This window comes from Panthera uncia (assembly GCF_023721935.1).
Source record: "Panthera uncia isolate 11264 chromosome B3 unlocalized genomic scaffold, Puncia_PCG_1.0 HiC_scaffold_1, whole genome shotgun sequence".
NCBI classification, from domain to species: domain Eukaryota; kingdom Metazoa; phylum Chordata; class Mammalia; order Carnivora; family Felidae; genus Panthera; species Panthera uncia.
Genome location: NW_026057582.1, coordinates 125,285,661 through 125,312,630, shown reverse-complemented (window position 1 = coordinate 125,312,630; position 26,970 = coordinate 125,285,661). Strand labels below are relative to the sequence as shown.

General features: G+C 44.9%; 1 protein-coding gene across 1 annotated transcript in view; it reads right to left on the bottom strand.

Annotated features, from left to right (window-relative positions):
• LOC125910244 (A disintegrin and metalloproteinase with thrombospondin motifs 17-like) overlaps positions 1–26,970 on the bottom strand; it is a 102,868-nt gene that overhangs the window by 56,899 nt on the left and 18,999 nt on the right. Inside the window, exons 3-4 of the mRNA XM_049614011.1 lie at positions 24,747–24,867; positions 7,136–7,216 (exon numbers count right to left, since the gene is read on the bottom strand). Coding sequence (XP_049469968.1) covers positions 7,136–7,216; positions 24,747–24,867 — 202 coding nt within the window. The remainder of the gene's footprint in view (positions 1–7,135; positions 7,217–24,746; positions 24,868–26,970) is intronic.

The window sequence follows — 26,970 nt, the reverse complement described above, 5'->3', positions numbered from 1 at the left end:
GTAATGTTAATTATTGGGGAATCTAGGTGAAGCCTGTATGGGTGTTCATTGTTCTAATTTCTCCATAGGTTTGGAAAATTGGTTCTTGCACACGCATATGAAAATTTGGTTTCAGAAATCAGTGCAGGCTGGTGGGATGTGGCAGACAGGCCAAAGGAGGGGCCAGAGTCTCAGAAAGAACTGTCTCCGAAAGAACAAGACTGGGAAGCATAGGGAGTGACCCACACATGCCCCCCCAACCCCCTCCCCCCCCTCAGTCCCTCACGCTTTTCTGAGGGCCTCCTAGCAGGTGCTAAGCACACAGCTCCTGCCCTCAGCCAGCTCCCTGTATGGAAGGTGAGAGAATGGATGAACACAACACAGTTTCATAGACTCTGTGGCAGAGGTGAGTTCGGGGCCCCCATATGTGTGTGCGGGGGACAGGGACAGGGGCAGATGGGGAAGACTGTCTGAAAGCAACGCAGAGGCAGGGAGAAGTAGTGGCCTGGGAGCGCCTGGTAGGCAAGGACTGGATGGCATGGATCCTGACCTGGGCGGCCATGACTGATGTTCCTGTGGTGGGCTGGTGGAGAGAGGAAGGCTCTGTGTGGAGTAGAGGGAGGCAAAGGCATTTTCTTTTTCCCTAGAAGTTTGGCTGAGCAAAGGAGGTGAGGTAAAGAGTGGCTCTAGAGGGTGGAGAAGGGGAGAGAAGTTTCAGTGTTCCTGTTATTGGGGTGGGGGATTTGAGCATGTCAAGACTCCCCCTCCCTGCCCCTCCCCCCCCCGCCCCGTAACTTGGGGTTAGAGGGATGAACAGAAGAGTTTCTTTAGAGCTACATGCTGACCACCAGCATGCTTGGGCCCATCTCAGAGAACCCACTGCCCACACAGACACCAGAGGCACTCTGGGGTGACTGTGCTCCTTGTCGGGGCCTACCCACATGTGCCTGCTGACTCCCCCACTCAGTGCCCAGGGTTGGGGCCTTGGGTTTAAGACTTGGGGCCCTGACCTTCTTCTCAGGTTATGGCTGCTATGAATCGTGTGTTGTTGTCTGGCATTTATTTCTTCAAGTAACAACCTGGGGTTGCCTTTGGGGATATGTTCTTCCTCTAGCCATGCTGGGCAGACCCCAAACTCACCCCAGTTCCAGGCATGGACCCATCACCCAACCCTGGACAGTGAGAGTCAGTCCCAAGACTTCGTTCACCTTGGGAAGCAGCAGCCTTCTTACCACAGAATTGCCCAGAGACTCGATGTAAGTCTGGGTTACCAGTACATGGGAAGAGGCCCCCAGAATAAGGTCAACTGAGAGAGGACAGCAGTGCCCAGGGGAGAGAGAGAATATTTTCCCATGATATCATTTAGAGCTCCTGGATCCAGCTGTGCCTGAAGCTGATGCTCAGCAACTGAGAACTGGGTTTTGCTTTCACATTTGCTTTTTGGAGGTCAGTTAAAAAAAAAAAAATACTAACCATGATAGGGGCAGAGCAGTTTGGGAAAGATTACTAGTGTGGACTCCTAGAAAGCACGCTAGGATCCTTACTAGCGTTAAGCTTAGTAGCCAGAGATTTAGAAGGTCTGACATTATCTATGCTTTAAACTGTCTCCCAGGCCTCTGCTCCTGTCCGACACTAATGTTCAGGATGAGGTGACTCTTTCTCACTCAGCCTTGTTTGTGCATTTCCCCGCCCTTTGTGGGAAGCACTTTAAAGTGACTTAGTGAATTATAAACTGAAAACTTGAAAGCTACCCGGCCTCCATGCCAGAAGTCAAACATCTGGGGGGTCAGGAGTGGGAAGGACTGGGAAAAGTGAGGGAGGGCACACCTGGAGATGATTATGAAACCATCTACAGAAACAGTGCGCAGAGGTGTGGGGGCCAGCCTGGGGAGCCCTGCTTCTGCTGGCAGAGGCACCCACTGTGGGTGAGATGCAGGGGACAGATGTCCAGCCAGCTGGGGCTTGGGGCTCATCAGCCTCCGATCACCAGAGGTTGTCCCTGTCAGAAAGGGGAGGTGCTGAGAGGGGTAGGTGGAGGAGACCTTGCAGGAGGTCCTCTGCTTTGGAGGAGTGGGTGTGGTCAAAGAATTGGGGGAAAGGAAGTGAGGGGGCAGGCTGTGGCTAGCAGGCTATGCCAGAACAAGGCCAGCAGCCGACTGGGGAAGAACACGTCAGTCAGTGGAACATTGGCAACCAGCCCCCTTAGGAAAGAAGCCTAGATCTAGAGTGCTTGTTGCTCCCATGGGGTCAATGCCCCCACCATGGAGGCTTTCAAGTAATCTGTGTGCCCTCAGTGAACGCAGACCTCCTCCAAGCCACATGCCGCTGCTAGGGCACCCCCATGAGCTCTGGAAGTACCTGTCTTTGTTCTGGAGGTCTTTGTTCTGGAGCTGCTGACTTGGTGAAGTCTCCCACTATCACAGCTTTGGGGGTGGGTGGGTGGGGCTCTCACGTCCCCAGAATGAATAAACTTTGCGTGTCCAAGCTCTGCTTGTGGCCACCTCCACGGGCGGCTGCAAGCTTCCAGGCACTGCAAACATGGTTTCGCAACTGCCACTTGGCACCCCCATCCTCAGGACAGTTTGATCGTGATGACCATACTTTCTGAATTTTACAGTGGGAGGAAAAACACAGAGTTAAAAGTAGGAGCTCAGCAATCCCAAGAAGCATGGAGATCGCCTCAAACCTACTGACTTCGGGTGAGTAATTTAGTCAGCAAGATTGAAAATTTGCAAGGTTTTTGCTGGGGTCCAGCGGTGACCCTGGAACTTCCTGCTGAAATCGGAATTTAGCACCTGAGATTCCTTCAAAAGGGAGGGACAGTGGCCTCAGAGAATCTCCGAATATCATGATCATTATCAGCAGTGAGTAAATAGGTTCCTTGTGCGTCCAATGAGAAAACCATGTCCTGGGGCCGTGTCAGCTCCAGCTCCAGACAGCGGTAACGCAGACCACCCCTGGCCCATCGCAGCAGCCTCTACCCTGAGCACGCTCCTTCACTCTGCAGGGCTTGCCAGAGCCCGCCAGGAGGAAGCACCAGGGCCCCCCACCCCCCAAGTTGTTGCAGGAATACTTTCTAAGGCCTTGCACATAATGTGGCGTTCCTTTTCTTAAAGAAGGCCCCTCAGTTAAACAAGTTTTGGGCCCCACAAGTTCCTGTCCCTCTCAATCCTGAGGCATCGATGGGTACGGGCAAGGACACCCCTTGTCGTAGGCAGTTTGAGATTTTTAGGCCTAGAAACTCAACAGGGGCTACTGAAATGAAGACAGATGCTTTGATTTGACAGGCAAACGATGGAGTTCAGAACACAGGGAAATCCTGAGCGACCTAATGGGATCTGTGCTGTCTGAAGTTCGGATTCGCTGGGGAGCAAAGTTTCGCTTGCTGGTTCTGCCTGGGTCAGAGGCTGGATGTTTGAAGCCACCGTCTGAAATAGACCAGTGCCTGCTTTTGTGTATTTGGCTCAGGAGCCATTAGAAGCCTTTTGGCAGCTTTTGGAGAGACTTTTGCAGGGATGAGGATGAGCACGTGCTCTTTCTCGCTACCTGTGAAGAACGAAACCTCCTTAACGGCCTGGAACGTGAGGTCATGTGGCAAATGTCCATTTCCATCCCCGGGCCCTTCTTTTGCCCTGTGAACATCTACACATCGTCCCTGGACTTCACTGGGGAGCAAGTGGTGGTGGTGGGGGAAACGGGGACGTTCCTGATGGGAGGGCACAGCTCCCCCTTATAGCTGGCTGGAGGCAGGCACAAGAGGTCCAACCCCATCCCCATGCCCTCCTCTTGCATGGCACTGTGCAGAAGCTGCTTCTTTTTTGTCCTTCTCCCTCTTGGATTCCACTGGAAGACTTGACCCACAGTCAACCTACTTCTAATCCTGGCATCCAGTCAGTTCCTTTTATTTCCACTCACGGTTCTGCCAGCTCTGTTCTTAGCTGTGGATGCAAACTGCAGAGGCATTTCCTGTTCCAGGTGGTTTTGAGCAGAAAGCCAGGCAGCGTGGGCTGAAGGTAGGTGGGGTGAAATTCTTCAGGAACTGCTCCCAGCAAATGTGAGAGTAATTCAAAGTTACACTGGGTTGACTTCCAAAGCACCCAGCCCCGAGTGGAAACAAGGCTTGTTTGAACTAACTTTAGAAACATAATGAGCATGGACCACCTTCGGATTTGCCCTTGCTCACACACCAGGCCCTGGAATCCTGGGATTAAAATGTATGAATAAGATAAGAAGACAAAAGCTGGCTTCCCCCTCTGCAGGAGGCCCGGTGCTTCTGGGGAAGTTGTCCTGAGACACTGAACCAATTTCCTTGGGCTGGAGGTTCGCTTCTTTGAAGTCCACATAAATAAGTCACAGCAATGGGCAGGTTTAACACATGTTAGCCAGGGAAAAGTCGTTTCCCTCTATTGATCTCTGGCTGTAATGGAACACATCAGAGCAATTCCAGGAGGCTCTGTGGATTGCCACAGGCCCAGATGAAATGAGGACCTTTGGACAAGCTGCTGAACCCCTGGAGCCTCAGTTTCTTCCTCAGCGAAATAGGAAAAGCAATACTTTGCAGTACTTAATGCGGGCGGTTAGGGGTCAGGTCTACAGAGCCAAGCAGGGCTCAGTGACTGGGAACCACAAACGTCGATGCTCCTGTTACCTGCATGTGTGGCCCACAGGCTCTGGGAGCTGAGAGGAGCCAATAGGAGAGCTCGCGCCCCCCCCCCCCCCCCCACGATGGGCAGCATCACTATTTACTTGGCCCTAAAGTGGGTTCCAGCAAAACATCTGTGTTTGCTACAGAAGTTGAACAATCTAAAGGATTCTGACATCCTTCTGTCATTCTTAGGTTGCCACAGAAAAGCACAGATAACGTTCCTATTTTGGACAGAAACCTGGGGCTGGGACGTCTCGGAAGCCAGGACCGGAAGCCAAGGGACTCACCTGCAGGGGCACCTGCTGGCCAGCCAATAAGTTGACCTTGGAACTGTGCCAGCTCTGGGGATATTGAGATTATGATTTTTGAATAAGATAAGGGTCAAAGGCAATGTCTGCCTCCCAAAGACACCCGGTGACCCCAGGGGCTAGAAATGTCCTTTCCAGGTAGGCAACGGCTGATGAACCAGTCGGAAAGGGTAACATCTGGGAGTGACCCAAGGTGACAGATGCCAGTGAGGCTGACCCAATTTCCTCAGGTGGGAGGAAAGGGGCGGGGGTGGGCTCTTTGAGAATTTGGTAAAAAGGCCATAGCTCCAAGGAAGCTGCCAGAAGCAGCACAAGGCTGTTTTCGAAAGCATGTATAAGCACTGTTCCATCTGCGGCAACAGCTCAGACAGCTGCAATGAAGGGGGCCAGGCTAGATGGGGACAGCGTCCACACCAGGCAGGTGGAAAAACCACAGGGCTGATGGAGACGGATTTGAGTATGAACCTGTAAGGTTCCACCCCGGCTTAAGGAGCAGCGGTGGCCTCACGGAGGCAGAGTGGACAGCAGAAGAGAAATCTGAAGAGGAGGTGACAGGGTTGCCTGGGACACAGTAGGGGCCCCAGGCGGCTGCTTGCTGGTGAGCCCTGGTGTGGGCACTCAGGAATGAGAGCTCCTGTCCCTACTCCCGCCGTTCCCCAAAGCACATGTGTGAGGATTATCTGAGTGCCTGCAAAGTGTTTTCTTAAGTGACAGGACAGTGGTCTTCGTTGGAAACTTGTCTAAGAGAGGTTTGTTTTATGTCTGTCTAACGAGACTTGGAGTTTCTCAAGTAGAGACCATTTCAAAGAAAGACCTAGATCCTTCTGAAGCTGCAAAGGCAGGAATGTGGATAATGATATAATTAACAAAAAAATTAGTGAGAAAAGCTGAACTAAAAGCATTTCATCAGGAGCTTCATTTGAGCTAAAACAACTTAATTCTTAAGTTTGAAGCCAGAGAGAGAGAGATCGTGTCTTATAAATTCTTTTCAATCTCAAACGGCACCTTGCAACACAGACAGAGGAGATTATAATACGAGAAAGCCCAGGAGAAGGACCTGGGTAGGAGATCAGCCACCTCCAGTTTGAAATCCAACCTGAGACAGAACATAGGAAGGAGAAGGGCTGGCGGGAGGGCACGGGTCACAGCATGTCCCATCCCAGGGGACTAGCAGTAGAGGCAGGCTCTGAGCATCCTGCTGGTCCCCACAGCAGCATAAAGAGCACATCATTCTACTCTGGTGCTCAAGTACCAGGCAGACCTTTGAGAGGGCCAATGGAGAGGCTGGCAGCTAAGCTTAGGATATACTCAGAGGGACTTCTGTGCCCAAGGAGGTGTTCAGTTGAACAATTCTTCGTAGGCTTTAAAAAAAATTTTTTTTTAAACTATTTATTTTTGAGAGAGAGAGAGAGAGAGAGAGAGAGACAGAGACAGAGACAGAGAGAGGGAGGGAGGGAGGGAGGAAGGGGCAGAGAGGGAGGGTGACACAGAATCCAGGCTCTGAGCTGTCAGCACAGAGCCCAATTCGGGGCTCGAGCTGTGAGATCATGAGCGGAGCCAAAGTCGGTCACCCAAACTGACTGAGCCACCCAGGAGCCCCTCTTCTTAGGCTTTAAGTATGGTTCTGTTGAAGGCAATGAGGAAAAATCTGGAATGGAAGCCAATCCTTCTGCAGACAGATGCAGGCATTTGTGCCTGAAGTCAATAGAGGTGGCTGTTAGGAATTTGGGGTACACAACACTCAGTGAAAACCAGGGTTCTTTTGTGCTTCCATTGGATTTAGGGCTATTACTCTTTTTTCCAGCTAAGAAATCATCCCCAGAGCCATCAACAGCCTCCAGGGGCTTCCTCCAAGCCAGGCAACGGGTCTATGCTGTGTAGGCTAAGGCTGCTCTGAGTTCTCTGGGGGTTACTTTGGGGGGCTTTCGCCACCCCAATTCCATCCTTCCTTCCTCTGTCATCTTCCATGACATATCCAAAGCTGGTGGTTCCTCCTGCTCTCCCCCACCCCATCTACTTTGGGGGTGGCTGCACTTTAGCCAAAGACGACAACATTGTGTGGAGTGCTCTGATTACTTCTGTCTTTATGTCTCAAATACCGGTGTAAAAGCCGTGGCCTGGGAGAATGATGCTGGACCAAATAATCAGCCTGATCATGCAAACCTTAGAACATGAACCACGGATCAGATCATTTTCATTTTACCCAGAAAACTGTGGGCAGGTTTATCCTCCACCACGCGGATCCTCCGAGCTCCAGCTGGAATGACAGCAGCTTCAATATAACCTGTAGTGACAGACAAGATACAGGTAAAGCACACCTCCACCCTCCATCAGAGGTCCACGTAGAACCCCCCAGAAAGATCCACCCCTATGGTAACTTCAGAGCCTGTGGAATGGGATGGTCCAGCTCCGAGAAATCAAGTCAACCAACCAAGAGTTGTTCTTTGATGGCCAGCACCGCCCAGCTGCCCAAATTCCAGACAGCACCATTTGTATGTGTTAAGAGTTGAGCTGTCTCTCCCCCACTCCCATTCTTATGTTCAAGTCCTAACCCCCACTATCTCAGAATGTGACTTAATTTGGAAATTAGGCCCTTGCAGATGTAATTCGTTAAGATGAGATCGCACTGGAGTAGGGTGGGCACCTAATCTTATAAAAAGGGGAAACCCGGATGCAGACACGCACACAGAACTCCATGTAAACAGAGGTCAGCATGATGCATCTACAAGCCAAGGGACACCACAGATTGCCAGCAAACCACCAGAAGCTAGGAGAGAGGCACGAAGCAGATTCTTCCTTACAGCAATCCAAAGGAAGCAACCCTGCCCACAATTTGATCTTGGACTTCTAGCTTCTAGAGCCATGAGACAATCAGTGAGGGTCTGTGATTTATGCTACTCAGTTTGTGGTACTTGGTTACAGCAGCCCTAGCAGACTAAGGCAGCCTAGAATCCTAGCAGACTAAGAGAGCCCCTCCAGGGAGCATGGACGCACAGAGCCCCCGGTCACTTCATCTGCTGGAGGTTCCTTTGGTCTTTGCCGGACTTTGAGCTTTTCCTGAATCTGTGGAATGATAGCGGAAGTTAAGCGACTCCCCCAGTGACAAAACCACTCCTTACCACACTGTGCCCCATTTCCTACTTCCATTGACCTTCAGGAATTTCTGCAACTCTCTCAGTGCATGCTTTTGTCTATTTCTTTGAGTATTTCCAGCTATAATGGGAGCCCTTCAGAGGCCAGAGGGCTTCCTCTGCCCATACTCTGACCCGACTTGTACCCAGACAGTGGGTGGATAATGATGATTCAGGGAGGAAATGGCTGAGGCTGCCAGGGAGGAGGTCAGCAACCAGCGGATGCCTGGTTTAACTGTGTCAATAAAGGAACCCAACACTATCGGTGAGATTCTGAAATGCAGGCTGGTAATCATTTTGTTATGATTTTCATTTGGGTTTGGACAAGGGTTATGCGTGTTTGCTTCAGCAATTTAGGTGATCATTCCAAATTAGATTATGAATCTTTCCACTGTGGTTCCTAAATGTGATCATCAGAATCAGCAAGGGAGCTTTAAAAATGAGAGATTTCTGAGCCCAGCTATGTAGAGATTGTGGAAATATCTATTTTTGAGGGGTCTATTTACTCCCTCATTTTCTCCCAGCAAAACTAGCTTCATTTTCGTTATAAAAATAGTACATGATAATTTAAACCACAAAAGGGGGGAAAAAACCCAAAATCAACCTGTACCACATTGCACTACAGAAATGACCCCTAAAAAGGTAATATTTTGGTGGCTAGCCTTTTCAGCATGTTAATGCACATAAAAATACATACATCATTTTACACGAATAGGATATTGTATGTAGTTTTAAAAGGTCAAGGACAACTTTAAGATCGAGTTTTGCTAGGCAATATGTGTCCAAGGTGCAAAATTCAAATTACAAAAGGATATGGTAGAAAGCATGTTTCTTTAATAAGATATATCCTGCACTTAGCTACCATTTGATTATTTACATATTATTACTATTTATAATAATTTGTCTATTTTGGCTTGGTTTCCATAAAGCTAATTGAAACATCCGCTCATATGGCAGTTTTATTTCTTCCTTTCTAATCGTTACGGTTTTAATTTCTTCTCCTTTCACCACCGTGACTGGAACTTACAAAATCACGTTGCATGCAACATGGGACTGTGCCATCCTTGCCTTATTCATGATGTTCACAGGAATGCCTCCAAAGTTGTCCCACTGAAAATGAGGTCTTCATGATAATGTGATAGGTAACAATTATCAGGTTAAGGAAGTTCCCCCTTCGTCCTAGTTTGTTAAAAGCTTTTGTCACAAAGAGGTACTGGAGTGAATCAAGTTCTTTTTTGCCTGTACTGAGGTCATCATATTGTTGTTTTCCCCAAACAATCTGAAGACCTCAGGACAGTTGAACTGTAATCACACTGGTCACGGCTCACATGGCATGTGGGTCAGTATCTCAGCTTTGTCTTTCCTTCACCAACACATTTTACTTAATTGTTATTTCTTTTCCGTTCTGATGTTTTTCTGTAAATCTTTAGTTATAGTTACATTTCTATTATGTGATTTGTCAGCTGTAAGTGAAATTTTTTTTTTAATTTTTTTTTTAACGTTTATTTATTTTTGAGACAGAGAGAGACAGAGCATGAACAGGGGAGGGTCAGAGAGAGGGAGACACAGAATCTGAAACAGGCTCCAGGCTCTGAGCTGTCAGCACAGAGCCCGACGCGGGGCTTGAACTCATGGACCACGAGACCATGACCTGAGCCGAAGTTGGCCGCTTAACCGACTGAGCCACCCAGGCGCCCCTGTAAGTGAAATATTTTAATCCCTGGATATTAAAAGACGAGGAGGGGCTCCTGGGTGGCTCAGTCAGTTAAGCGTCTGACTTTGATTTTCTGCCCGGGTCATGATCTCATGGCTGTGAGATTGAGCCTGTGTCGGGCTCTGTGTTGACAGTAGATAGCCTGCTTGAGATTCTCTCTCTCCCCACCCTCGCTCTCTGTCTGACTCTCCCCTGCTTGCGTGCATACATGTGTTGTCTCTCTCTCTCTCAAAAAAAGAGGAAGTCAGCATAGCTACACTGTGCTCCACTTTCTTATATCTTTTCAATTTTTACTGTATGAATCCTACACTGTATTAATTTATAACATTTATTTTTTGCTAAGATAATTCCTGCAGTTGTTTTAGTCTTAATCTTAAAAATTAATTTAATGTTCATTATGTGTCCCCTCTGCCACAATTTCTTCAGCAAATTCTTATGTCCCTCATGTTTGCACTCTTTGTGATGGGCTTGTGAGAATTATATTTTCTGAAATGTAATATAGTTAAAAATTATTGTTTGTTGTTTTTATACTTGAATGTCAGTTTCATAGCTATAAAATTATTGGCTCACACTTTTAAAAAAAAATTTTTTTTAACGTTTATTTATTTTGGAGACCGAGAGAGAACATGAATGGGGGAGGGTCAGAGAGAGAGGGAGACACAGAATCCGAAACAGGCTCCAGGCTCTGAGCTGTCAGCACACAGCCCGATGCGGGACTCGAACTCACAGACTGAGAGATCATGATCTGAGCCGAAGTCGGACGCCTAACCGACTAAGCCACCCAGGCGTCCCTCTTGGCTCACATTTGCTCTGAGCTCACTGTAGGCGTTGTTCCATTGAATGTCAATGAGGAGAAGATTGAGGCCAATCTGATATTTTCTTTTCATTAGGTTACCTAAAATTGGGATTGAATGCCTACTAGAGTCTTATATTAAAAATCTGATATCTACTGGACTAGTCACCGTTTAGTATAATTTTTTCCCGGGACATGAAGGTATACTATTATTATACTTGTTTGGTTTTCTTTTTCAGGGACACCAAATTAGGCTTGATTTTCTTTTTCTTCCATTGTGTTCATTTAATCTCTTACTCTTTTGATGCTTTTTTTCATTTGCATTTTGCTCGGCTCATTTTTCTCAATCTTGTCCTCCGTGCTTCTTCTTGTGTTCTCAGCAATATCAATTTCCTTGCTTCCACAGGGACTTGGTTTTTGTGATGGATTCATTTTCTTCCTTGACATGTTTCCTCAGCTCTGACAAGTCATGTTTTGTCTCCCTCTGCCACTTCACCATATCTTCATCGGGGTCTTATGTCCTAGTCATGAGTTCTTATTTTATTGAGGATATTGTTTAATCAGTTTTTGGCATTTATAACAGTAACATTTGGTTGCAATTTTCATTTTCTCCTTGGTAACACTTTGCTGGTGGTTATTTTTTTTTAAACATTCATTTGTTCTCCTGCCCTTTATTCCTTTCTTATTGCAGTTATGGATACTGTTCTGATTCTCTTCCTAGATTACTAGTTTTTAAGTGACACAAGTTCTAACTGTATAAGCTGCTTGCAGGAGGCTTATACTGTAGGCAAGGATGGGACAGTGTCGTAGGCAACAGCACTTTTTCTTGATATACAGTAAAAATTACTAGGATGTAAGTTTATGTGTATCAGTGAGTTAATATTTTTTATATATTTTAAATTTATACAAATACACATGTATATTTTCTCATAAGAATTTTATAATACAAGTAAATCTCAAGTCTTCTTAATCTCACTCCCCTTCCTGTGGGAACTGCCACCAACAGTTTGGTGTATATTCATTCAGATATTTTACTATTTATACATATATTCATGCAAACTAAAAATATACTGTGTGGCATTTTCATATTTATATTTGTCTATATTTTACATAAGTGTTAGAGTAACATTATAACTAAATATTGTATTATACTTTTTTTAACATGCTATTTCTTGGAGATCCATGTGAGTGTGTATAGTTATACTTCATTTTTCATTTAAATTGCTATGTAGTTATGTGACTACTCACTTAATGATGGACATTTGTTTCAAATTCGTCATTGTTAGAAACAATGCTATATTATATAAAAATATGCACACAAACCCCTAACAAAACACTAGCAATCTAATCCAGCAACATATAAAAAGGATTGTATACCATGATCAAATAAAATTTGTTCCAGGAATTCAAGGTTAGTTTAATATATAGAAATGAATCAATGAAATCTATATAAAACACAAAAAACCACAAGATCCTTTTAACAGATTCAGAGAAAGCATTTGACAAAATTTAATACCCTTTCATGATAAAAGCACTTAACAAACTAGGAATAAAAGGGAACTTCCTCAACCTGATAAACAGCTCTTAGAAAAACCCACAGCTAACATCAGACTTAATGGTGAAATACTTAAAGCCTTCCCCCTAAAATCAGGAAGAAGACAAGGATGTCCATTCTAGGTACTTCTATGTAGCATTGCATAGGAAGTTCTCTTCATGTCAATTAGGCAAGAAAGCTTTTTAAAAGGCATCCAAATTAGAAAAGAAGTAAAAACATCTCTATTTGCAGATGTCAAGATTTTATATATAAGGAAAATCCTAAAGAATACACTAAAACATATTAAAACAGGTTTAGCAAGGTTATAAGATATGAGATCAGTATACAAGAATCAACTGGATTGCCAGGCATTAGGGCTGAACAGTTAAAAATTAAATTAACAATCTGAATTAAATAGTGTCAAAAAAAATAAAATACTTAGGAATAAACTTCACAAAAGATGTGCAAGATCTCTACACCAAAAACTAGAAAACACTGTTGAAAAGATACTGAAGAAGATCTAAGTAAGTGGAAAGACATTCCATATTCATGGATCAGAAGACTTAATAACGTTAAAATGGAATACTTCACAAATTGATTTACCGATCAACAGTGTGTATAAAAATTCCAGCTCTTTGATTTTGCTTTTTTGCCAAGAATGACAAGTTACTCCTAAAATTCATATGGAAATACAAGGGACCTAGGATACAGAAATCAATACCTAAAAAGAGCAAAGTTGGAGAACTGACACTAACTGATTTTAAGGCTTTCTAGCCAGTTACAGTAATGAGGATAATGTGATACTGGCATAAAGACAGACATTTTTATTAATGGGGTATAATTGAGAATCTAGAAATAAATCCTTTATTGACTTTTTAAAAGCAAAGGTGCAAAGAATATTAAATGGGGAAATAATAGTCTTTTCAACAGTGTTGGGATAACTGGATATCCACATACAAAGGAATGCAGCTAGGTCAGAGGATATGAAAACCCTAACCAAAAAATGGATCAAAGACCAAAATCTAAGAGCTAAGACTATAAAAGTCTTAGAAGGAAACACAGAAGTACAATTTTTTGACCTTGGGTTAGGCAATGGATTCTTAGATATGACTGCAAATGCACAAGCAACTAAAGGAAAAAACCAAAGTAGATTATATCAGAATTTAAAACTTTGTGCTTCCAAAGACACCATCAACAAAGTGAAAAGCAAATTCATTCACTGGAAGAAACAATTTGTAAATCATTTTGATAAAGAAACTATACCAAGAATATATATAAAAGCTTATAACTCAATAATAAAGGGACAAATAATTCCATTTAAAAATAGGCATAGGATTTTAATAGACGTTTTTCTCCAAAGAAGATATATGGTATGAATGGCCACCAGGCACATGAAAAGATTCTCAAAATCATTAGTCATTAGGGAAATGCAAATCAAAACCACCGTGAGATACTTCTTCATACCCACGAAGATGCCTATAACCAAAACAATGAACAAGAAGAGCTGTAGAGAATGTGGAGCAAATGGAGGCCTCATTCATTACCAGCAGGAATGTAAAATGGTAGACACTTTGGAGAAGAGTTTGGCAGTTTCCAAAAAAATTAAACAGAATTACCATATGGCCTACCAATTCTGTTCCTATGTATATAGCCAAGAAAAATGAAAGCACATGTCCATGCAAATACAGATGTTCACATCAGTATTATTCATAATAGCTAAAAAAAGTAGAAACAACTCAAATACCCATCAACTGATGAATGATTTAAAAAATGTGGTATAACCATACAATGGAATGTTATTCAGCAATAAAAAGATGGAAGCCACTGATACATGGCTGTGATGGTTCATATGGGCGAACCCTGAAAATCTTATGCTAAGTTAAAGAAGCCAGTCGCAAAGGCCCACATATCGTATGTGCCATTTATATGAAATGTTCAGAAGAGACAAATATACACAGAAAGTAGTTGCTGAGGGCTGGGGTAGGAGGGAGATGGGGAATGAGTGTTAATGAGTGTAGGACTTCTTTTTAGGATGATTGTGGTGATGGCTGTGCAACTTTGTGCATGTATTAAACACCCACTGAATTGCACATGTTAAATGGGTGAATTTTATGGTGTATGGATTATATTCCAACAAAGATGCTTAAAAAGAAAACCCAATACTGCAGTGAACAGCTTTGCACATGTCTTATTGTGCATATATATGACATCCTACCAGTCAGCTGTGAGAATTGCTGGGTCAAATAAACATCAATTTATGTGTTTATGTATAGCTAAATTACCCTCCATAACAGCTTAACTAATAGATAAGTCAACCAACACTATATGAAGTTTTCTGTTTATTCATAGACTTCTAAATACTTGAAATTATCAATCTTCTTTTTTTATTATTTATTTTTTAAATTTACATCCAAATTAGTTAGCGTATAGTGCAACAATGATTTCAGGAGTAGATTCCTTAAGCCCCTTACCCATTTAGCCCATAACCCCTCCCACAACCCCTCCAGTAACCCTGTTTGTTCTCCATATTTAAGAATATCTTATGTTTTGTTCCCCTCCCTGTTTTTATGTTATTTTTGCTTCCTTTCCCTTATGTTCATCTGTTTTATATCTTAAAGTCCTCATATGAGTGAAGTCATATGATATTTGTTTTTCTGTGGCTAATTTTGCTTAGCATAATACCCTCTAGTTCCATCCACGTTGCAAATGGCAAGATTTCATTCTCTTTGATTGCTGAGTAATACTCCATTGTATATGTATACACCACATCTTCTTTATCCATTCATCCATCAGTGGACATTTGGGCTCTTTTCATACTTTGGCTGTTGTTGATAGTGCTGCTATAAACATTGAGGTGCATGTGTTCCTTCAAAACAGCATACCTGTATCCCTTAGATAAATACCTAGTATTGCAATTTCTGGGTTGTAAGGTAGTTCTATTTTTAATTTTTTGAGGAACCTCCATACTGTTTTCCAGAATGGCTGCACTAGTTTGTATTCCCACAAGCAGTGCATTCTCTGCATCCTCGCCAAAACCTGTTGTTGCCTGAGTTGTTAGCCATTCTGACAGGTGTGAGGTGGTATCTCATTGTGGTTTTGATTTGTATTTCCCTGATGATCAGTGATGTTGAGCATTTTTTCATGTGTTGGTTGGCCATCTGGATGTCTTCCTTGGAGAAGTGTCTGTTCATGTCTTTTGCCCATTTCTTCACTGGGTTATTTGTTTTTTGGGTGTTGAGTTTGGTAAGTTCTTTATAGATTTTGGATACTAACCCTTTATCTGATACACCATTTGCAAACATCTTCTCCCATTCTGTTGGTTGCCTTTTGGTTTTGCTGATTGTTTCCTTCACTGTGCAGAAGCTTTTTATCTTGATGAGGCCCCAATAGCTTATTTTTGCTTTTGTTTCCCTTGCCTCCAGAGACATGTCAAGTAAAAAGTTGCTGTGGCAAAGGTCAAAGAGCTTTTTGCCTGCTTTCTCCTCAAGGATTTAAAAAAAAATTTTTTTTAATGTCTATTTTTGAGAGAGACAGAGAGACAGAGAGAGAGAGAGAGAGACAGAGACAGAGCATGAGTGGGGGAGGGGCAGAGAGTGAGGGAGACAGAATCTGAAGCAGGCTCCAGGCTCTGAGCTGTCAGCACAGAGACCAATGTGGAGCTTGAACCCACGAACCGAGAGATCATGACCTGAGCCGAAGTCGTACGCTTAACCGACTAAGCCACCCAGGTGCCCCATTGCCTCAAGGATTTTGATGGCTTCCTGTCTTACATTTAGGTCTTTTATCCATTTTGAGTTTATTTTTGGGTATGGTGTAAGAAAGTGGTCGAGGTTCATTTTTCTGCATGTCGCTGTCCAGTTTTCCCAGCACCACCTGCAGAAGAGTCTTTATTCCACTGGATATTCTTTCCTGCTTTGTCAACGATTAGTTGGCCATATGTTTGTGGGTCCATTTCTGGGTTCTCCATTCTGTTCATTGATCTGAGTGTCTGCTTTTATGCCAGTACCATACTGTCTTGATGATTACAGCTTTGTAATACAGCTTGAAGTCCATAAATCTTAATATTTGCTAATCTAATAGGTGCAAAAAAATTATGCTGGAGATTTCATTTGCATTTCCCTCACTATTGATGTGGCTTGGCATCTTATTATATATTGGTTGGCTATTTGCAGATCCTTTTCAGTTAACTGCCTTGTTGATAAGCATCACCCATGTTTTCTATTGGCTGGTTTTTTGTTTTTTTGTTTTTTTTTTTAGTTTGATGAGCAGGAATTTTAGAAGTATATCTTAGGGGCACCTGGATGGCTCAGTTGGTTGATGTCCAACTCTTGATTCTAGCTCAGGTCATGATCACAGGGTTGGGGGATTGAGCCCTCCATTGGGGGCCTCACAATGAGCATGGACCCTGCTTAAGATTCTCTCTCTCTCTCTCTCTCTCTCTCTCTCTCTCTCTCTCTCTCTCTCCACCCCTCTCCCCCACTCGTGGGAGCTCTCTAAAATTAAAAAAAAAAGTATATATATATATATATATATATATATATATATACACCTTAGTACTTATCAATATATATTTAATGTTTTGAACCCAAACTCTTTACTTACTAGACTTATTGTAAACATTTTTTCCGTCATTTGTTGGTTTTTTATGAAGCTCTTTATCACATATTTTTAATTTGAGAGACATATTTTTGAGATCTTTTTGTTTTCTGATGGTTTCTTCTTAGAACATTCCATACTAGTTTTATGAATACAGTCACATCTTGGATCTTTTTAAGAACAGTTGGTAGAGATTTTGTATTTCTATTATTTGAGTGATCTTTTCCCATCTTTTCATCTTACCTTGCTCTCCCCTTTGTGTTGAGACTCCTTCAAGAAGGAGGCCAAAGATGGGTTGTCTTTGTATATACAGATGGGGTTTGGTGACCACGAGGGCTGGCTTTCAGCTGAGGGGCAGGGAGCCATTGTTGAGGGCTGACAACCAGAATAGCAGAACGTCAGCTATAGGAGCTGTGTGCCGTGGTGCTGGTCACCAAATATTTCCAGGTCTCTCTCCAGAAATGTTAAGGATGCATCTCCCTACATTCTTAAAATTGTGGGACCATGTGACATACTTTGACCTTAAAAATGTGAGTAAAACTGAGGTGCACATAGGAGCTTTAAGAGCATCAGGACCTGATTTGTTGTGTTCCCTTTTTCCTGCCAAGGTGGCTGTGGCGGCATCTGAACAATAAAATCTGTCAGCCCAGGTCCATGAGTGGCCCAAACACACACACCCTCCTACCTCCCCATGCTGGACATGTAACATGAGCAAGAAATAAACTTTTGTGTTAAGCCACTGAGATGTGGGGGGCTTTCGCATTGAGTCTTGTTTATTGTGGCAAATCCAAATCTATTAATTCAGATTCATATGTGTATGAATGTCCACCTGAGATGTCCTTGTTCTCCTCAGACCTTATCATAGGCTCCTTTTCATTCGTTTTAAGTTGAGCTCAGGAAGACAGGAAGTACTTGTTGTTCAACCAGCCATCTTTGATGGAAAGTTTGGTAGCGTCTGCCACACAGACAGCAAATGTCTGGGCATTGTTACTACAGATCCAGCCCCAGAACTTTCCGAAATACATGTTCTACTTGACTCCCCAGATGTAAACACAGTTCAGCCTGAGGGCAGCGGTTGTCTTACTTCTAGTGCCCTGATCCATCCTGATTCCCAGGCAGGATGACTGGAACCAGCCGGGGTGTGGTCCTCCAACGTGATTCCTTCCAGACACTTCCCCCAGCCACGGAGAAGGGCAGTGTTGGCTCGTCCAAACAGCCTGCTGCACGCGGCCCCTGCACTGTCCAGTCCTCACAGCGTGAGGCAGGGGTTTTTGATTAAAAACAGTTTTTACTCTAGTAATGCTTCTCTACTTGAAAAGTCTGGCCACCAAAAACACAACAAAACACACAGAACCAAACCAAACAACAACAAAACACATCTTTTAGGATTACAACATTGGCTTTTGTGCCACAGATTTCTCTCAGTGAAATCCATTCCTTCTGGGGGAGTTTGAAGACTTATTGGATTCTAGGGATATAAGACAATAAAATGTCAAAAGCAGAGACAAAAACTGTTTGGGGTCAATGTGATTCAAACCCTTCTGGAGAGGAATCTCCATTTAAACCGCAGAACTGACCCGGGAATAAGGATCTGCTTGGAGAGCTGAAGTATTCTCGGAGAGAAGCTGCTGTTAATGGAATCTTTCTATTTTGTGACTAACAAACCTTAGTGTGAACATTACTAGGCTGCTAGAATCTGAGGCACTGGATACATCCACCAAGATCCAGATTAGTTCATTTTCCACATTCCCCAGCAAGGTAGTATGTTTGCAACCAATGTCTGGTCACCATGCCTGTGTTTAAACTTAACTTTGGCACAAATAATAATACCGAAAAGGCACCTGTTTTTTCTCTCTTCTCTCAAGAATGCTGGGGGGTAGAGCAGATGAACAGTGAAAAGCTCAGGGTAGATGAGGCTTATCCTCAGGTGACCCCTGAATAACACAGCAGAGGAATCATTGCCATTCATGGGTTCTGCTAACCTTTCTAAGATGAGCTCCTCTGCTCATGACCTGCAGGGAACCAATCAAAGAGACAATCCCTGAAATGGAAGGCAAGTGTTTTGTCCACAGAGCAAGGAAACCACCTCTACCTCACTGTCCTCTGTCTGATGGCCCCTACTTTGACTCACAGCTCAAAGCCCATGCTGAAGTTGGTGTAAAAAGTGACCAGAAATGGTAAGAGTCCCATCACCAAGTCCCAGAGCACCCTGCTGTCATCCCTCAAACCAGATGGCCCCCTATGCAGAAGCCAGATACCACATGTTGACTAGGCATGAAATATAATTAAAGGGGGGGGGGGTGATTTACTCTAAGAATTCACAAGATAAAGTCACATTTGAGGTAGCGTAGCAGGACTTTATCTTTGGAATAATTTTTCATTCTAGTCTCTGCAATCAAGTAGGAGAAATCCAGTTAGAGGGATGTGATTTGGGTTCATGAGGAAGCCGTGGATAAAATTCAATGCCTTTGCCATCCTCCTGGGAGGACAGGTAATTTTTGCTGTAAGAACGAGTAGTTAGAAGGAACATCAGTGTGATGTTGACTTGAAACCGATCTTAAATCTTCTGAGGAGTTCATATCACCAGGCTATGAACACGTTCCCCTGAAAAATAATTTTTGTCTGAATTCCCCAAGTAGCCTTGCTTTTAGATGATCACTTTTTGTGTTTTTAGTAACATTAACTGTCTTTGAAAGAAAACCATTGAACTGGCAAGGTACCATGATGGAATGCAGGTAAAACTCTGGCTATGTGGCCTGGAGCTCTTTCACAAGATTGTATCAAACATGTAAAAGAAACCAAAGTTCAATATTTTTTTTTTGTAGTTTTCTTATAAAATACTTAGGCTTTTGTGTAAGTTTATAGTTTTCCCTTTTTACAAAAGTTGTTTATGAGAATACCTCTATCTTTATGTTTATCCCTAAGGGCTGTTCTGGGTCTAATTGGAAAGACCTCATTGTTTGGGAAGCCCGGGGGGCCAGACTAATACCCTTGTTCAGTTCCCAGAACGTGAGGTCAGTGTAGGTGGGCCAAAGCAAGGCCATGACCTTATCTCTAGTATGAAGACCAGGAGGATGTTATCCCCTGCCCTTTGGGAAATCCAACCCTGTGGTATGGAGACTTCACTATGGAAGAAAATGCCACCTTCGGCAAATTCTCTGGCACGTCTTCGCATTTTCTGCCGAAGTGTCAGGTGTGGCTGAGAATGAAGACGTATCCATGGCACACTAATGCATGTTTCTGGTCTCCAGTCTCATAACCCTTTACCTTTTAGCTTTAAAATTGGTTTTACTCTACAGTTTTTCTTTTTCGCAATCAGTCCTACACATCAATTATATGTAAGTGATTAATGGCCTTTGTGTTTATCCGTGGCTTCATGCATGACTCATTCCCGTCGACTGTGCTCAGAAAACATTCAGGCATGTAAGCGAGGAAAGAATCCCACACCACACATGTAACCACTGGTACTGCACATAATATATAAACATCTTACATGAGAAACACTTGGGAACAGCCTTTGCCATCACACACGTGGACACCTTCGTACAAGGATTATTCTTGACTGAGGAAAAGAAGTATATTGTACTTGGTTTACATGCACATTTCCAGAACTGAGACTGGTGTTCTTAATTATGGTGGAGAGAAGGCTCATTATTTGTTATCATAGAGGGTAAATTTCTCCACAGAACCTGCATACCCCACACCGAGAGACTTGGCACGTGACAGAGGTTCTAAAGGTAATTACTGAATAAATAAATATGTGACTTGAGGATCCATCCGCACTCAAAAGGGATAGATGACATCACCTTCTCTTTTAAAAATTCATAGTTTAAGGAGGTTCTCTTTGAAAGCAAGGGTAATGCTATTCGGAACCCATAGAGTGGTTCTTGGTGGGGACTTCGGTGGGTACTAGTCTCCTTTGTAGCACTGAGGAGGAGCACAGCAGAAAGATACAAATGTCACAATGACAATTTAGTGAAGGAGGTGAAGGCAGCACACCAAGAACTTCCAAATTTCTAAATTAAAAAACTCCACTGTTTGAACTCAACCAAAGGCTTGAGAATGTGCAAGCCCTCCATCCATCCAGGAAGTAATACGACAGCCAATTCGAGCAGATCCCTCCTATAGCCAAGTTGCTGAGGGCCTCGGTGCTTCAAAGTCAGGAGTCAATAGGCCAGGGGGTGTAATAAACAGCCAACACTGACCTCACAAGGACCCAAGAGGGGGATACCCTGGGGGATGTGGACACGGTCCCTGTGTGGGTCTGCTCTGGATTCTCAGTTCAAGCACTTAGGTGAAAAAACCCAGAAGGGTTCAGGCAAGGGTCAGGACTTCAGATAATTGGGCAAAAATCCTGCATTTGATTACTTGTTATCTTTCTGGTATGGTATTTCTTTTTGATATTTACCCTTAAGGGTGATAAGACATTCCTCCTTTTCCCAATCTTTAGGAGCTGGGCTAAGATGAAAGTTACCTTCCTATCTAAACTGACAGGATTACTGAATCCATCCAGCCACACTTGGAGTCACCCAGATGTTATATGACCTGGGGCTTTATACCAGTCCTAAACTGGGTTTTTCCTTCAGCCTGAAATGCCCTTCCTCCACCCCCACTGTCAGTTAATTTCTACTGGCCTTTTAGGGCTTGGGGACCACCCTCATCTTTCAGCAGGCCTGGGCCAGGTGGCCCAGGAGAATTTGAGGCCCCGCAGCACCCCCCACTGAGATGCTTTGGCCTCACACTCAAGCTGCTTGCCTGGGGGTTCCCTCCCTTGACTGTGACCGACTTGGGGAACCTCTAGCTTTTATTTCTGTACAACTCACGTTCAAAGTGTAGTAGCACTGGGGCACCTGGGTGGCTCAGTCGGCTAAGCGTCCAAACTTCGGCTCAGGTCATGATCTCATGGTTCGTGGTTTCAAACCCCGTGTCAGGGTCTGTGCTGACAGCTCGGAGCCTGGAGCCTGCTTCGAATTCTGGGTCTCCCATTCTCTCTGCCCCTCCCCTGCTCATGCTCTCTCTCTCTCTCTCAAGAACAAACATTAAAAAAATTAAAATGTAGTAGTGTTGAATAAATGTTTGCTGGGTAAGTGGACTATTGGTGACCCTTTGTCAGTATCTCTGTATATGTGCATTCCAGAATGTCAGACCACGATTACAGGGTTGATGAAACTATGTTAAATAGCAATTCATTTATGTGTGAGTGAGCATTTCATGCACATCTTCTGTAAGCAGAATCCACAATGATATAAGCTTCTGCTCACAGACGGTGAACACTTGGGAAAAACAACTTCAGACTTTAAAACAAAGATATGACATCTGGCAACTGCTCAGGACAGAACTTTTCCAGGTGGGTGAGGCTATGGGTGCTTATCTTTCTCTGAAGGTTTGCTAAGGCTTTTGTGCGCCAGAAGCTGGAAGGAAGCACATTAACCACAGGCCTGGGTGGGGGCAGCTACCCCCAGGAGGCTTCCAATGGTTCTCTGTCCCTCCACAGGGGACTGGCTGCCAGAGCCCCAGAATCCTGACCTCCCTGGGAGGAAGCCTACACATTCCTGCCCACATTCCTCCTGTGAACAGGTAGGATGAAGAAAGGGGAGGCAAGAAAAAAAAAAAAGTTACTGTGATTGGAAGAATGCATCTACTCACGATGAGATCAAAGGTCAACAAGCACATGAGACTCCAGGAAAAAACAGAGAACATTTTTTACCCCCATTGGGGTTCTCTTGGAAATGAGCTGCGATGTTGCCTCCAATGGAGATTTTCAAAGGTGTGTGACAGAACCACCCTTAGTGTTCTACTGAATTGCCCCGGGGGCAGGAGCGGGCACAGATGTGTTCAACTTGCCTTCCACATAAGGGAGCAACTGGAGTTAGCTCAGTTTACTGAACAACATTTGATTTAAATAAAAGGTTCTTTTTTTTTTAATGTTTATTTATTTTTGAGAGAGAGAGAGAGCGAAGACCCACGGAGGGTGCAGAGAGAGAGGCAGAGAGAGAGGGAGACACAGAATCCGAAGCAGGTTCCAGACTCTGAGCTGTCAGCATAGAGCCCAACATGGGGCTCAAACTCACAAACCATGAGATTATGATCTGAGCCAAAGTAGAACATTTAACCAACTGAGCCACCCAGGTGCCCCAATTTAAATAAAAGGTTCTAATCTCTCCCCCACTTTTTAAAAAATCAGTACTAAAACTTGCAGAGGTTTTGTTGCTAAGTAGGCAAGGTCAGAGTCTCATGGCAGATTGGAGCTGGGGATCCAAACACAGAAAGTGCCATTAGACATGTCAAAACAAATAGAAATCACCAACATTCCAGAGCAGTGTTGTTCGAGAACTTTCTGCGATGATGGAAATGTTCTCTCTCTGTGCTGTCTGGCACAGGAGCCACTAGCCACCTGTGGCAATGGAACACTTGAAATGTAGCTAGTAGGACCGAGGGCTGAACTTTTAAATTTGTTTAATTATAATTAAAAAAAAATTTAAACATTGATTTAAGAGAGAGTGCACACGCGTGTGTACTCGAGTGGGGCAGGGACAGAGAGGGACACAGAGAACCCCAAGCAGGCTCCTCACTGTCAGTGCAAGGTCCCATGTGGGGCTCAAACTCATGAACCGTGAGATCATGACCTGAGATGAAATCCAGAGTCAGACACTTAACTGACTAAGCCACCCAGACGTCCCTATAACTAAAATTTGAATAGCCTAAAGTGGCCTGTGACTACTGTCCCGGAAGGTGTAGCTTCGGAGGGCACTTTCCCCCCAAACTGACTTGCTCTAGCACTACTTTCCTCAGTTGACCTCAGGAGCCACACAGCAGGCACAGATTCTCACACAAGTGTCCTATTTTGTAGACTGGGCACCTGTCTTTAAAATCCAGAAACCAGGCCTGAAATGCACTTCCTAAGCATAAGTTTAAAATTAAATTTTGTGCTTACATTTGCCTCTGGTTTTGCTTTCACCAGATCCTGCAAAATCCTTGTGCAATAGGTTGCCCTTTCTGCAAGGTATCAAGAAGGAATGTTTCCGCTAGACCAGGTCTTCTATCCAGATAGAGGAGAGGGGGAGCACACACAGACTTCTCCTCTCTGCCTCATTCCCAGAGGCCTGTTCTGTGGGACAGAGAGGATTACCTGTGATTGTGTTCCCCTGTGGGGTAAAATTGAAGGGAAAAGCTTCTATGGAAAGTAATCGTTCAAATTCGAATAGAGACTTTTCAGCTCAGCTCCACCCACCAAGCTACCTTGGTGATGTCGCACTTGGGCGAGCAGACACTCACTAAGGCTCTGAGAAGAGCTCTCTCCCCATTGGACTTGTCTGCTTTATGCTCCCCTCGTTATGTGTCAACCCAGACACATCCCTGAACATCATAAGCTAGTGTCCCCCAGGACAGGCGATCAGAAACCATCTCCCACCTCTGGGCTAAGCAGCCCACAGCTGCGAAGATAGTTCTAGCAGAAAGCCTCCGAAGACCCATCAGCTGAACTTGGATGGACCTCTGTAAGCACAGTGTTGGGGGAGGTCTACATCTGGGAAACAGGAGACTCCTCTCTTCTGCATTCACAGTTGCCAGAGAGGCAGCTCAGACTTCCTGGAACATTCGGCTTCATGCGTGTTTTAGGGATGTGTGTAAATGCGGTCCTACTTTAGCTGACAGAACACTCAGAGAATCTTCTGTCTATAGGTAAAAATGACCTGGCCAAGTGTCACATCGGAAGACAGGCTGATGCAAAGCGCAGGGGAGCCCATTGGGCAGGTCAGGGCAGCACCACTGGCCACCATAGGGAAACCGCTCGCTTCTAGGAACCTAAAGATAATCTGGCTAAACTGTTTTCTCTTTGCCTTTCAGAAATCATAAAACTGAAGGGCCAGGTCACCTATTATCAACTAGAAGGTGTGTGATCATTGGGTTTGGGTAAAGGAATTACAATCTATAAACACCTACAGGCTGTCCTGCAGCGGCAGTAACCCTTGGGGCTCCCCCTCACCCACACCCTCCCCGCCCCCCACGAATGGCCAGGGTCCCCTGTCCCTCGGGCTTCGCACTCACCTGTGCCCCGAGAGTGGCTGAAGTCGCCCTTCACTACGCGGCAGGTCTTGCCGTCACCACTGCAGACCCCACACCGGTCTTCCTTGGCCGCGGACCCGATGATGCCATCACAGCCGATTTTCTGAACAACCAAAGGGCCGGGTTATTCTGTGTCTAAGACTCAGAGGGATCTTCCAGGAGAATCTCTACAGGGCTGACTTCTCCAACAGACCTGGCAGGCATGGTGCCTGGGGCCTGCCGGACTCTCAAAGCCCACGAAAATATTTTATTTCAAGATCAGAAGAGAAGGGGCACCTGGGTGGCTCAGTCGGTTAAGCATCCGACTTCAGCTCAGGTCATGATCTCATGGTTTGTGGGTTTGAGCCCCGCATCAGGCTCTGTGGTGACAGCTTAGAGCCTAGAGCCTGCTCTGGATTCTGTGTCTCCCTCTCTCTCTCAAAAATAAATAAATGCAAAACAAAAATCAAAATCAGAAAAGAAAAAAATGAATAGAATCCAGCTTGTATTATATCTGTTTTTATACCCACATAGTTGCCAGACAGACATATTTTTTTATTATTTTTTACAGAGGAGGGGACCCAGGAAGGCACATATTTATGCCTCCGAAGTCAGACTGAGGCCTGAGGCCTGGCCTTTCTAGCACCTCCTGAGGCAGAGGCCATGCCTCTGACTCCTACACACCCACTGGTGTGGCCACAACTTCACAGAATTCATGTTTCCCTGGGGCTGTGTGGGGCACATGTATCTGGGTTCTAACAGCCAACAGAACAGTGTGCACAAACCACACCGACTTTTCTGTTGAGGCCAGGAAGCCCAGAGCTCCTTGAGACATGGCTGAAGACATGAGACCCCCCCATTTCCCTGTAGAGACTGAGCCCAAGAAGACCCATGTCTCCCAAAACTTTCAAAAAGGCATGTGTGAGGGCAGAGAAGAGTAACCTGACCCAGAGTGGTTCTGGGTGGCACAGCCCAAGTCAGTGTGGGAAAACTGGGAAAAGATTGTGAACTCTTGTTTTTCCTTAAAAAAAAAAAAAAAAAATGCGTGAGAATTTTATATTCCGCAAAAAAACACATCTAACTTTATATTCTGGCGAACACGGAGTATGTGTTGGCTAAATTGCTGAAACTCCACTTTCCCCCCGGAAGTGAGTACTTCCAGAACAAGAACAGAGTTTCTCCACTGCCCCGTGCCCTGCATTAGGGATTGACGGTTCAGGCCATAAGGAAGTCAACAGCCAGATAACTCAGGCCAAGGTGATTTCACTCCTTCCCATGATGCTTGGGTGAATCTGGCCAGGGGCTTCCCTCCTTGCACCCCACTCCAGCAGGGCGTGGAGTGGAGCTGGCTGAACAGTTCATGACCTCCCGGCTCCCCAACTTAATCAGGACCCCCTGCTTCATGATAGGAGTGGGTCTTCAACGGGAATGTGCATCCGCCTCTCTAGGAGGGCTGTCAAGGCACAGACTCCGGGATCCTGTGCCCGGCAGGTCTGGGTGGGCCTGGGGATCATGGAGACCCAGACGCCATCTGCAACACCTGGCTGCACCCAAGAACAGCCTGGAGGAAGACAGGCTGCCACAGTGGACCCGGAGCCTGGAGAACATTGCAGGAGCTGCCTAGATTCATGATCGGGACTGCCGGCTGATTATTGCAAAGTTGCTCGATACAAAATTATATGGGCTAAGAATCCAAGGCAGCCACGATCCAAAATTTTGCTCAACCAGCATGGTCAGCGAGGGCCCTGGCTGCACGTGTGCTGTCAATCTGTGCTGCTCCTTTGGGTTCTAAAGCTCCAGCTTGCTTCCGGCCCCCAAACACTGGCTTCTTTCATGTCATCCTGACATGTCGCCACACGTGGCTTCCCTCTCTCTCAGGTGTTCTGAGCTCTAGACTCTAACGATGTGGATTTCCTGTTATCTTTTAACCACACTCCTGCTGGCTTGCCATCCCTATCTGGTACCTCTGTTAGGGTTTCCTGATTAAATAGCTTCTAGATGTTCTAAGTTAGCATCCCACTTTGTCCAGACCACCTTTCCCCCAGCCACAATGATGGCACCTGACGAATCGAAGGCCACACAGCAAGTTGTTTGGTGGGGCCGGGAGCAGTACCTCACCTCTTGCCTCCCAGCCCTGGCTGCCTGGGAATCTCCCCTGATTGTCTTCAGTCAAGGACCAGGGTCACTGGGAGGCATTCTGGAGAGGGTAGGGCCCCTTCCCAAAGCC